General features: G+C 36.1%; 1 protein-coding gene across 1 annotated transcript; it reads left to right on the top strand.

Annotated features, from left to right (window-relative positions):
- The first annotated feature begins 1,666 nt into the window (after nucleotides 1-1,666).
- On the top strand, nucleotides 1,667-5,192 carry LOC121427199 (E3 ubiquitin-protein ligase TRIM71-like). The gene is made up of 2 exons (XM_041623473.1): nucleotides 1,667-2,347; nucleotides 3,449-5,192. The coding sequence occupies exons 1-2, from the start codon at nucleotides 1,712-1,714 to the stop codon at nucleotides 4,712-4,714; spliced, it is 1,902 nt and encodes a 633-aa protein (XP_041479407.1). The 5' UTR covers nucleotides 1,667-1,711; the 3' UTR covers nucleotides 4,715-5,192.
- Nucleotides 5,193-13,175: the final 7,983 nt, after the last annotated feature.

The following is a 13,175-nucleotide window of genomic DNA, read 5'->3' as shown; positions in this document are numbered from 1 at the left end:
TTCTTGTGCTATGTGATATCCCTATGTAAATTGAGATATGACCTGAGAAAATGTTCCAGTCGTGCGTAAAGTCATTCGTAACTTTACGAACAGCTTTATGAAACACCCACCAGGGGCTCTGCCCCAGATACCATGCAGTGGGGGATTTTCATCTGTAATCTTCAAAGGGCTCTATACAGGGCCCTTGTATGGACCCTTCCTTCATTAAGCTTCACGTTGAAGCACTGATGGCGTACATGGGGAGGGGGATGGTCCACAGCCAAAAGGAAATTAAAGAAAAAAAAACGAGGCAACGAAATGAAATAAATGGAGAACAATGAATGTTATTTGCCATGATGTAAAAATCTATCACATAATTCGACTTTCATTTTAAAAGGCAGTGTTTCTTACTTGCTCGCTTCACTCGTAGGCGACTTTTTACAAATTTTCCCACATTTCCTATTGTGTGCCCGCTCAAAATATTTGGATTATCACGCAACTGCGTTGAATTAATGTGTTGTGTGAAAGCTTTACACGCGATTTGATTAAAAATAGCGGCCATCTATAGGTTTCAAATGGCTTTGATAATTATCAAGAGAATATCACCCGCATAGCAGTGTCGTATGGAAGGTTTTGGACCACGGCCCTGAAAGTTTTACATCCAAACAAAAAAGAACGGAGGAAAGAAAAAAAAAGCAAAGGAAAAGTGAAATATATTTTTTTTAATATCATGTCAAAGTCTATAGTTATAGCATGAAAAAGTGTATTGTTCATCTCTCGCTTCGCTCGCTCGGGATTTATATTAGGCAAATATTTGTAACACGTGCTATACTTTGCCCCTTATTTTTTATGCTCGTGCCCAATCATGAAAAAAAAAATATGTTTACAGTGGCTCACAGACCAAGAAAAAAAGAAAAGGGTGAAGTATACTATTTTCTGAATATTATGTCAAAATCCATCACAAATTAGATTTTTGTCATGAAAATGTCAGAAATTTTGCTCGCTCGCTTCGCTTACTCGTAACTTAAAAAAAATTGCACGTTACGCCATATCTGGCCCCTTTCAAGATTTTAGCTTCATTACACCATTGCCTGTCTATACCATGATATGACCAGGAAACCTATGCCCCCCCCCCCCTCCTACAAACCCCGTTACGCTCCTGGACATGATAGACAAAAATAACTTCAGGTTGATGTTATTGTTAGGATACATCGTATAGTAGAGAAATTCTTAGATGGTTCCAAGTTTGGGTTATGCTGCCTTTTTACAAAGGAAAATTGGAACATTAAAGTCAGGTAACTTAATAAAATATCTTGATAGAGGAATAGAGATGCACATCCAATATTGGAAATATCAATTGATCCATTCTGGGAATTGTGCCGTGAAGACAAAAATGCCTAATTTGATAATGACACCCCCTCTATCGATGAATGAATATACAACCCGCAGTCAAGTTCAAAGGTAGCTGGGAATTCCCAGTTAGTTATACGTAGTGTTATAGGATGTTCAACTGTTCAAAGTGGGTGTGTTTGACTTGTAGTTGAATTTGTATTGAAGTACACAATAGCATGAAGCTGCATCACTGCGTTGTAACCCAAACTTATCGTTTCAGTGCGTCAATACCTATAGACATATATATATATATATATATATATATATATATATATATATATATATATATATATATATATTCGTTGGAATTTAGATCTCGTGTTTGTAAATTAATTTAGCGATGGCTGAGAAGTGTGGATCAGAGAAAGCATCAAGTTCTTCACCGAACCTGATATGTCCATTATGTCTTGATATATTTGTCGAGGCAACAATCCTGACTTCATGTGGACACACATTTTGTAGGCGATGTCTCAAGAAATACGATCTAACCCACCAGGACCTTGATCACATGGTCTGTCCTCTCTGCAGGGAGATCACCAAGTTGTCTGCCAACCGTGTCGATGATCTCCGCCTCAATGTCTCCATCAACGGATGCGTAGACGATTACCACGCCAAGTGTGGAGGGATGAATGCTGTCCTCGAGATGTGCCAGAAATGCACCGCTTGCAAGTCTCAGAAAGACGCCGTGTCATTCTGCTTAACATGTCATTGTTATATGTGTGATAAGTGTCTGCATTCTCATCAACAGCTAACCATGTTCTTTGACGGACATGAGATTGTCTCCATGGATGATGTCATCGAAGGAAATGTCAGCATTGGTCATTTGTTCGAGAAGTGTTCCATCCACAAACAAGAGAACAAAGATATGTTTTGTGAGGATTGTAAGGTCCATGTCTGTCAAAAGTGCGTACTTGTTGGTCATAGAGCTCATGAAATCAAGAACCAGGTTGACTTTGAGCAGGAGTTACGACGGAAGGTAAATTTATTCATAATTATCACAGTAAAAATGCTGGTTGATATTGTATACATCGCTCTTTACTATTACAGTGGATGTTTAGAATTTCAAACAACCATGCTTAATTTTAATTGAGAATCAAATATAAAAAATCAAACTTTGCTGTTTAAGAGTCTAAACACTTTTAAATCTATTTAAACAAGTAATGTATAAAGGTTAAATAGCTTATATAAAAAATGAAACAAAGCGTACACTCTTAAAAAGTTTGGGCAAAAAGGATCAATTATTAACCATCACTGGGTAACACACTATCTGTCAAAATTTGGTAATAAAACTATTAATTGGGTAATAAATTTGCTCAATTGGATAATAATTGCTCAGAATATATAAACATGTATATACAGTATATATTTTTTTTCCAAATATCACCAAACACAATGGACAGTATGTTGCCCAGCATTTTATGTGTGTATAATAGGTAGATTTAACATGGTTATCAATACTCAGGGCGATCATTGAGCAGAAAATGATGAAAACTAATTAATTGATAAGAATTAACACCAAATATCATACCACTTTTAATAATGATTTTGATTGTGATGACGATAATAATGATAATCACAATATCAAGTTATATAAGATATTAAGAACAGTAATAGTAAAAAAATGATAATATTAATAATAATGAAATATCAATGACAATAATAATGATGATAATAATACTACTACTAATGATAAGACGAATAATGATATAATAATGGCATAATGAATAAGAATATATGAATTAAAAATGATTTATAAAATAACAATATAGATGGTGTTGAATACAGATTGACAATGGTATATAATAATTTGTAATACCATCATCAGCATCTAAAATGTTGTTTCATTTGATTATGTAACTTATTCTTTATGTTGAACTACATTGATAATTATCATCGTTATTGTTTCAATATGACAAACAATTTTGTAATTAAATGATGTCTCTCTTCAATCTTATTCAGATTGTCGTATGTCATTCTGTATGATTTCTTTGTTTGTAGAGTATCAGTATTTCTTATATTCACCTTCATGGAATATTTCCAGATCTAACTCACTGTTTTTATCACGTTCTATACGTAGGTGACAGACCTTGCTCAGCGATGTGCTGACAAGAAAGCAGAGCTGGAGAAGAACATTCAGAACATAGAAATACAACGTCATGAGGTACACATTGCAGTGCAGACACTACTAGATGATGTCAGGCAAGCCTACAGCATCAAGGCCAAGGAGCTGGAAGAAAATCTTCGAAATCTCACCGACCAAATACATGCCTTAGAACGTAGTTTTGATGACGACCTCGACGTCTTGAAGTCAAAAGATCGACAGAGGATCAAGAGTATTTGTAGTTCAATTATTTTGGTAGATAATGACAGACTGGGTCATCTTGAGACAGACACTCTATCTGCTCATATCTTGCTCTGTGAGGAGCTGGATACCATGCTGAAGGAGGTTACCAATCACACTTCTGCGGAAGCTATAAAGAAGAAAGCACAGGAGAAGAGGTTTAAACCAGCAGATGATACTCGTCTTGACCTCGGGAGTATCTCAGGATCAGATCCCAAGATGGAGGTCATTCAGTGTGTTGATCTACGGGGAGGGATGCACTGTATGGCAAGGCACTCCCATAGCACTGTCGCTATCGGGTATGGGGGGAATGCACAAGGTATTGATATCATTGATTCAAATGGTGGTAAGCAGCGATATAGTAACATATTAGCCTTAAATGACATGAATTGTTATGATCTGGTTGTGCAACGGGACGGGGCGTTTTGCGTGTCGACTGGTAGTACAGAAGCCCACATCTACTCTCCCCTTGGCTCTAGGAAAGCAACAATCCACGTGAGAGACAGTCGATATCTTCTCAGAGTTAACAGTAGTCCATCAGATGAAATCATCATTACTAACTATGGGAATCAAGTCTATATCTATGACCCGACAGGATCCACTCTTAAACACACTGTTCAAACAAAGCACAAGACGGAGCACGCATCTACCACCAGGACGGGTTTGATCGTCACGAGTTCATGTTGGGACGATCCAAGCGTGGTGACGGTCTATGACAGGGATGGGAATGCTGGTGAGTCTCTACAAGCTCCAGAGGATGTCTACCTGTATGCTGCCGTGGATGAGCGGGACAGGGTGTATGTAGCGAGTGTTGATGAGAAGAATAGTAGCGTCGTGATCAGGCTCTATGATCTTGATGGTCTGAACCTGAAGGAAAGAGTTGAGTTCAATGCACTTAATATGACATTGGTTTGGAGTTGGTGTTACTTGGTTTCCCTCTCTCCCGACATGCTCGCCTTTGCTTGTTACAATAAGTTATATTTCATCAAGGTATTACTGTAACCCACGTTATATCACACCATGTAGTATGGAAACTGACGTGCTTTCATCCTGCTATAATACAAATCTACTTTTAAACGTGTCGATATTCAGTATTACATGTATATTACCATGTGATCACCTCATCCAATGACAATATCACTTGATGTGATATAAATAACATACAATTTAATTCGTAGAAAATATGTTGAAAAAAAAACGAACATGTTTCGCAGCCAGAAGCTGGATAAAACGTGTAAATTTTAGAATTTAATTCGCTAATAATTCGAGTGATACAAGTGATAACGAAAATGAATCAATTAATGAAGTATAAAGTCTATATTATTTTGCACCAATTTTACGAGTATTGAATATACAATTTCGTCTGCAACAAACATGACAAACAGGCATACCGTGCTTATTATTGTAATTATCAAGTGATAGCAAAATTACTATTTCAAAAACTGAAATATAACTAAGCATTTATTGAAATATAACAAAATAATCAGCGAACGTAATTAAAAATATATCAAAAGAATTACTATCATACATACTAATGAATATATTTACTGTGCATAAGGGGTATAAACGTAACATAAGCACAAAGACTACACTCAACACTATTAGACCATTTTGCTTTCACATCATGCGAAGTTTTCGGACCATCATATTCATGCATGATCGCTATTTGTTATTCAGTTAAGTTATCGTGGATGATTGAATGATAAGATGCTTTCTTTTGGACCGTCTATAAGTTCTTGCATTTTATTTTTCATAATTATGTGATCTTCTCCAAGAGGGAAAGATATACCAATCGCTGATAACCAATTAACCATTTATTTGAAAAATGAAATATTTGCTGGTAAAAACTTTTTGTATAGGTATTGTTTCAGAATAGTCTTGAAAAAATTCCATTTTGATTTCCTTTCTTTTAAAAATGCAAACAAGACATCTCAAGAATTACATTGTTTTCAGTCTTTTAATTTGTCATAAGTCCCTCTGAATTTGAATGAATGCAATATAATGGTATTTTGTATATTAGTGAACAGAAGGAGATATGAATAGACACATATTCATTTTGTGAATAGATGCATGAAGATATAAACTTCATCTTAATCATTATATACAATATCTCGAAGATCTCGCATGATGCTGCATATACACAATGTATTTATGTATACAATGTATAGTAAAATTACCAGACTTACACTATCTTTATGTCATGGTATAGATGCATTCTTAAGAATTGTTTATATTGCAGTCATATTCCGCTATACGGGCGCCTTACGGCGAGTCTAAATCTAATTTTATCTAATTTTATTCAAACCACCATAATGTAGCTGGTAGAAAAAAAAATATTAATACGGTCGTTTTCGACTCGCTGTACTGCGGCCGTAGGGGGGAAATGTGACTTGCAGCATTAGCACAGAATTCCTAATTAAACTTGAATTTTACATCAAATGTTCCATTGTTATTCGACTCGTATACTCCAGTGGTTGGCATAATGTTCTAATGCACTCGTGTATCATATAATAATCACCTTGAGGATCGCCACAAAACCATGACTTTGACACCCATTTACAAGTTTTTTAAAGATCATTTCTTCAATCTTTATCCCATTTGCATATAACGAAAACAAACCGGTGTCAAAAAACTAAACCCGCTCCTTTTTTCGATATTCCGAATGGAATTTAAATCAAGTATGAATTGAAATATATTGACGAGGCTAAAATAAAAATAAATAAATAAAACAAAACTAGTTTTATTTTTTAGTACAAGCCCCAAATGCGGAATTCTTTTCGATTGCGAGTTTATTATCATGACAATAGCCTTTCTTTAATAAAAACGTGCTTAAAAAACCTTTATACGATGATTCAAGAGACCTTCAACGTAGATGGACAACTCCAGGTCGATCTGTGGTTATTTTCTTTTAATAACATTTCATTGTACTTTGAATTTGATGTAAAAGTGACCTTTTTCTTGTGTTAATATCACGATTTATATTTTAGAAATGCATGTTATCGTGTTACTGCTCTCTCAGAGGTTATTCTATGAGATTCCCTTGTATATAGTTTTTTAGTACCTTGTTTAGAACGATTCTGTTTATCATGGGTGTCGATTTGTGTTGTGAATCTTTAATTTGTTCAAGGGGGGGGGTGGCTATTGTTTCATCCCCCAATTGAAGAGTATGACGTCACGGATCGACTCCAGTACTGTTTATCCAAAGGGAAAGAGTACTTTAAAAGTAAATTAATGAAAAAATTATAGTGTTGAGGAGCCGTGGTGTAGTGGTTCTGACTCTCGCCTTGTAAACAGAGGGATGCTTTGGCAAGGCGTCTATCCACACTTTGCCACTCTCGACCCAGGTGCTAAATGGGTACCCGGTAGGATGTGAAAGTCATCGTATATCGCAAATACAATCGATACAGCCGCATGAAATAATACTTTTTTCCCTGATCGTTTCATTCACTTATTCAGGCCCATTTTTTTACAGCATACGGAAAAAGTAGTATAATAGCATGAAAATACAGAAATTAATATGTTATCGATATGCTGACTGATTTATATTTGTAAAATTAATATTTGTAAATATATAAATCCGTTTAATTTAACATTATCAATAAATTTTAATGTTCGATCATTTCATTCGGTAACGTAGACTTCAATGTGTAGTAGAGTAGCTCTATCAAAACAAAAGAGAAAAATGAAAATAAATGGATTTACGATGGCTTTATGAGAGATAAAAACAACAAACGAGGGGAAGTCGACCGGGGGCCCGTATACACAAAGCTTAGCAATGATCGTAGAACATTTTTCTACGATTGATTGCATTGACTATAATGTATCATCAATCGTTAAAATCAAGCGTGCGTTTAATTGCTAACCTTTGTGTTACTAGGCCCATTAGTTGCTTTCTAAAAGCTACCCAATCACATTAACCCGAAGTAGATCGAGCACATAATTATGGAGGTTTGTTATATAGTTTTTCTTTTAATTGAACATATGTTTTTCTCAATATTCATTAAAATTCTGAATATCATAAATTTGAATCGAGTCTGTTCAAACTTTGAATGCAAACTAGAAAGGATGAGAAAGAGAGGCAATCAGAGAGATATCTCGTTTCAATGGTAGGATCCATCATGTGACATTCTTAGGAATATACAGACTAGGCACGCATGTTATAGAACTATCAGTAAAATTCCTTTAAAAATGGGTTCTCCTGGCTTAAAATAGTAAAATCAGAATATACATTATGACATACTCCATAGCATAAAATGGCAAAACGCTGATAATTTCATCAAAATCTGATAAAACAACTAATTAATTTGTAAGTTTAGCGATATTTTGTGAAAACAGCTATGACCAGTGATAAGTGGGCTGATGTTATGTGGTCTCAACTTTCCCTTTTCTTATTTCATTATAGGACATCGCAACGCATTGTGTATAAAATTTGTTTCAACAATGATGATATTACAAATCAAAGCAGTAACCAATTTTTTAAGAGTGTCACCAAGGTAACGCAATACTTATAAATTTCCTTGTCAAATTTTGATCAGGTTTTCAGTGTTTGTTTGTCCCTCTCAGTCTGAGTACCCCTTCATTATTGTATTGATCTAAAACTCCTCAAAAAAAGTTTGTAAATCTAACTTTGATCGATAATCCCTCCTCGGTTTTAATAAATATCAATGTGTATTTAATAGCAATAAATAGAACATTTGATTCTTCTTATAATGATACCCTACATGATATGATTATGGTTCATATGGAGGTGCAGTGCCTTGAAATATGGGGGCAAGGTCAAAATTCAAAATTTGCAAAATGACACAATATTGAAAGTCACTGTTCTTTTTTTCACTGGTGATGAGTAAGTTTCTCAGCGGTTTCTTTTAATTGTTTTCATGCACCTTAACATCAACATTAACAAGGAATCAAACACACCTCTGCACAAGCAAAAACATAACAAACAAACAGACATGCATGGGTATTTGAAACCACGACTCAAACCATGGTATCTCACAGTACCATCACTACAGAAGCAGGGGCTTGGTTTGAATGGATTTTCATCTCTATTGACACAGACAAAAGAATCATGTTCTGTATTGACCCATCATGACTATTTCTGCTCGTTTTGCAGCTTTTTAATTCAGACCTCATCCAACACTTTTGAATCCTGCTTTTTCCTGATGGCATTATCATAACAAGCATGGTAGCATTTTAAAGAGAATTAAATGATCTTTTGAATAATGTAAAATATGCATTGTGTAAAATTGGGAGTTGGGAGAAATTAATGGCTAAACACAGATGTCCAAACTTTCTTTGAGGGGTTTATATTGTGTAAATAATTTTGGGTGTATATATAAAACATGTTGGTGAGGATTGTTATACTGGACTGCGGAGAAAGTGCGATTGGTTGGTTGTTAGTAATCAACAAGTGAACCGACGGCTTAAGGTCCTCTCCAAGGGACCTGATAATAATATCGTATGAAAGGGCACTAGCGCTCTGACTTGTCATCTAACCCACTCCACCGGATTGAGAGACCAACATAGGCCAACGATTTCATGTATGTGTGTTTATAAGCAACCGTATCTTTGAAGCATATAGCCATGTATCTTTATGATTCAAATGTGTTTGTTCATATTTTCGTAGTTATCGTGTACAGTAATGTACAGTATATGCCCATCAACATATTTCCTTAAAGCGTCAGATATATTTATTCTCATGTTTATTTCATCATGTAATGACTTCATAATTTAATCGGTTGATGAGTCATAATTTCCATATCCATTTCTTCTCCAATTCCAGGTCGTTAGGCGCAACGAACTTTTCTATTGAATATGATCATTATACAGTGCGCATCAAAACAGTTTACACTTTGAAAAAACCCTGGAAATTATAAAATATACAACATGTGTGTAATTTTTTCACATGTATTCTTGGGTTTGGGTCTCATCTATCTAATGAAAGTAAAAGTTTTGACAGAATGTTACACTTGAGTGAGCACTGTTCATTTTTAAAAGCTCGCAGAAATCTGCGCAGAAATGCTCGTGTTCACGCTGTGTCAAGGGGAAACATTTCTCATACATTTTCCTTGCACTTTTAGTCAGTTGAAATAAAACAGATACATTCAAGCATTTTGTAACAATTTCGCCACCCAAATTGAAATTTCAACACTTAGTAAGCACAACCTTTACCTTTTTTGTGCCAGCTGGATCTGTGGACGTAACTAAGTCTGAACAAAAGTTTATATCTGACATCTCCAGCATTTTTCACTAAGTTTTTATCATTAAAAGTGGGTTTACATTTTATTTTTCATTTAACACTTGTTTCTCCACACTTTTTCCAAGCTTGACTACGATTAAAAAAATAAAAATCAAGCCTAAGCCATTTCATGTAAATCACAGCTCAGTGTAAGGCAAATATCGTCACGATGGCCTAGGTGTGTGGGGGTGGGGCACAATGCACCCTTCGAAGTGTTTTGGGCAAGGAAACAAGTTACAAGGGTAAAAGACGTCTTCAAACCAATTTTACTAGCTAAATTCAACCTTTTATTCATAATTAAGGTCTACTTTTTTTCGAATAACTATTTCAAAGTTCTGCGCAAATCATTTTTCACTAACTTTTCAAAAGTAAGCGGTGCTCACTCAAGCGGAAATATTTTTTCGACAGTGACATCGTCTTTTGCTTAAAGGGATGGTCTTGGCTGAAGATATTTATAGCTTAATTTTGATTATGTCAAGGAGGTCCTTGATTATGTTCACTCTCTGTTGTTTCATGTTGTGGTTGACTCGAACATCATAGAGTAGTTAGAGATTTCTTACAGGTAGAAAGGGTATTTTCTTACTCAGCATGAGTGCGCCCTCTAACTGAATATACATTATAGGTTATTAGTTGACCACATCACGTAAACAGGATACTGTTCAATGTGTCACATTGGCTGGTATTCTGATAGCGATGGTCAGGCAAAATGAATTTTAATGATTTAATTGATACATTGTATACATATATATACATATATATATATTTCATTTTCTAATAGTTATCGTGGAATGTAAATATCAATTACCATATATTTTTAATGTTATTTATCAGTTAATGACTATTCAAGCGATGAGTCATAAATGTTTGGCACAGCGAATTTTTCTATTAGTTTTGGAATTTGATCATAAGCCTATATATGAGATATGATAAGCTGTATATATTTGAGCAATTGTTGGCATAGCGAACTTTTCTATTAGTTTCTGAATTCGATCATAAGCCTATATAATAAGCTAAATATTATGTAGAGTATACTCTGTTGTCTCCTACCATGCCTACGAGAAAAATAAAAACATAAACTTTGCTTAACATAAAATTTGTACATTTTCATTATCATGTTCACACTATGTCACATGTATTTTTCAATATGATCACGATGATATCAAAATACCAGTCACGCTTTATTATTCACTTTAAATTGAAATTGAAACTTTATTTACCAAATCTTCATTAAAAAAACATACAAATCAAGAAATATGGATATTTCAAATAAAATACATTTTAACATAAGTAAGAATATTTGAGAATAATCAAAGGATCACAGAAAGTAACAAAGGATTAAGGGAACAGAGCAAAAATATTATAGCGTGAAGCCTGCAGGGGGCATGGGGTGAACGCTAGAGGCATGGGGTAATCAGAATTAATCCCCCATGCCGGATGCAGCCAGCATGAACGGTTGTTACTAAGTAATTGCCTCGTTCAGCACGCAGGCAGAATGGGGTCAAAGCCATGCGAAATTCAATTTAATCCCCCATGCCGGATGCAGCCAGCATGGGCCTCTCTACAACCCCATTCAGCACGCATGCGGCATGGGGTCAGATCATGGCGCATTTTCAAGTTAATCCCCTATGCCGGACGCAGCCAGCTTGGACGCCCACTAATAGGTAATTACCCGTTCAGCGCGCAGTCGGCATGGTGTCAAAGTAAAATGCATTCAAAGCTAATCCCAAATCCCAGACGCATTTCCCCATCCCCCCCCCCGTGTTTACAGTGCTTGTCGGGCAAGTTCATTTCACGCCCATCACATGTCTTTTTACACGACCAACTTCGGCTACACGCCCGATCCCCGGGCAGCGGGCCCACTTAACTTAACTGGAAATACGTATTTCCAGTTCAGTGAGCGGACCACGGCTCGCTTCCAAATAACTAAATAAAAATGTTATGCCGCCCTCATAAGCCCCAAATCGGGAAGTGGGTAGGTATGGGTTTTTTCCTTCTGTTTTAATAATACCTTTGCTAAAGCGCTAAACCTATTGATAAAATCATGGATGGAACTAATACATTCAAACCTGTCCAAAAGCATATTTAAATACATTTTAACCTAATGGAAATGAATGAATTCAACGCGCTGACTAAAGTATCCCCCCCTCCCCCCGTGGACATTTCTTCCACAAAAAGACACATGGTATTTCGAGCCTCCTTAAAAGAGAAAGAGGGGGGTGAAGTGACTCCATTTTTCCCCCATTACACTAAGACATTACTCACTACAAGATTTTTTTTTTCTGAAAATACATTTACAAATAGATATCATTCTAGAGATATATCTCCTTGATGAAACAAATAATAATACGAAAGTGGTGAATAAACGCATAGCTTGATACGTGACGATCTTGCAGAAAAGATGTTAGCGTATACTCTCAGAACAACGATATGGATCAAATTACGTGATCAGGTGCCTATTGCAGCAAGAGTCGCAATCCATCGCAACTGTAAAAAGCATGCGCAACTCGATTTGCAACCAATCAACAGCACGCATTTGGGACTTGTGATTGATTTTTTGGCTTGTGTTTAAACGTAACTCTTTCTGCAAGGACCCCTGGCCTAGTGCATGCGCGTACGTGCTCTTCATAAAACTTATTTTCCCCGTCTGGCTCCAACGAAAAAATCGGGTAAAATCGAAATGATTTCCTATTTTCGGGATTGTTGTTATTGAAATAAGTTTATAAAGGAAATAGAACGTGGCCCAGGTTTGAGTACATAAAGATTTCGAAAAAGTTGAAAAACTCCATCTAATCAAACCAAAGAAATCTCGGCTTCTGTAGAAGCCCGTCGCACCCAAATGGTTAAAATTTATCACGGCAGCACGCAGGGGGCATGGTGGATTATTTTCAAGAGCAACTGGTGGTAGGCTGCAGGTGGAATGGTGTATTAAATTGGAAATATTTTGCACGGCAGCACGCAGGGGGCATGGCGGATTATTATTTAGAACATCCGGTGTTAGGTTGCAGGGGGAATGGTGGATTAGTTTATAGAGATTAGACGCCGCAGCACGCAGGGGGCATGGCGGATTATTTTTAAGAGCAAGTGATGACCGCCTGCAGGGGGCATGGACTTCTTAATTGGAGCGTGCTTTAGGGGAAGCATGCAGGGGGAATGCTGTGATATTTTTGCTCTCGTCCCTAAATTAAATGATCATGAATTCAACGCAAAACAACACAATAAAAACAA

This window comes from Lytechinus variegatus, chromosome 14 (assembly GCF_018143015.1).
Source record: "Lytechinus variegatus isolate NC3 chromosome 14, Lvar_3.0, whole genome shotgun sequence".
Lineage (NCBI taxonomy): Eukaryota > Metazoa > Echinodermata > Echinoidea > Temnopleuroida > Toxopneustidae > Lytechinus > Lytechinus variegatus.
This window is presented reverse-complemented; position numbering and strand designations above follow the sequence as displayed.

What these genes read in the sequence shown, in the direction of transcription:
- LOC121427199 (XM_041623473.1), top strand. Translation starts at nt 1,712, where the DNA reads ATGGCTGAGAAGTGTGGATCAGAGAAAGCATCAAGTTCTTCACCGAAC. An exon ending in AGCAGGAGTTACGACGGAAG is followed by an intron (nt 2,348 to 3,448) that starts GTAAATTTATTC and finishes TTCTATACGTAG; the next exon opens with GTGACAGACCTTGCTCAGCG.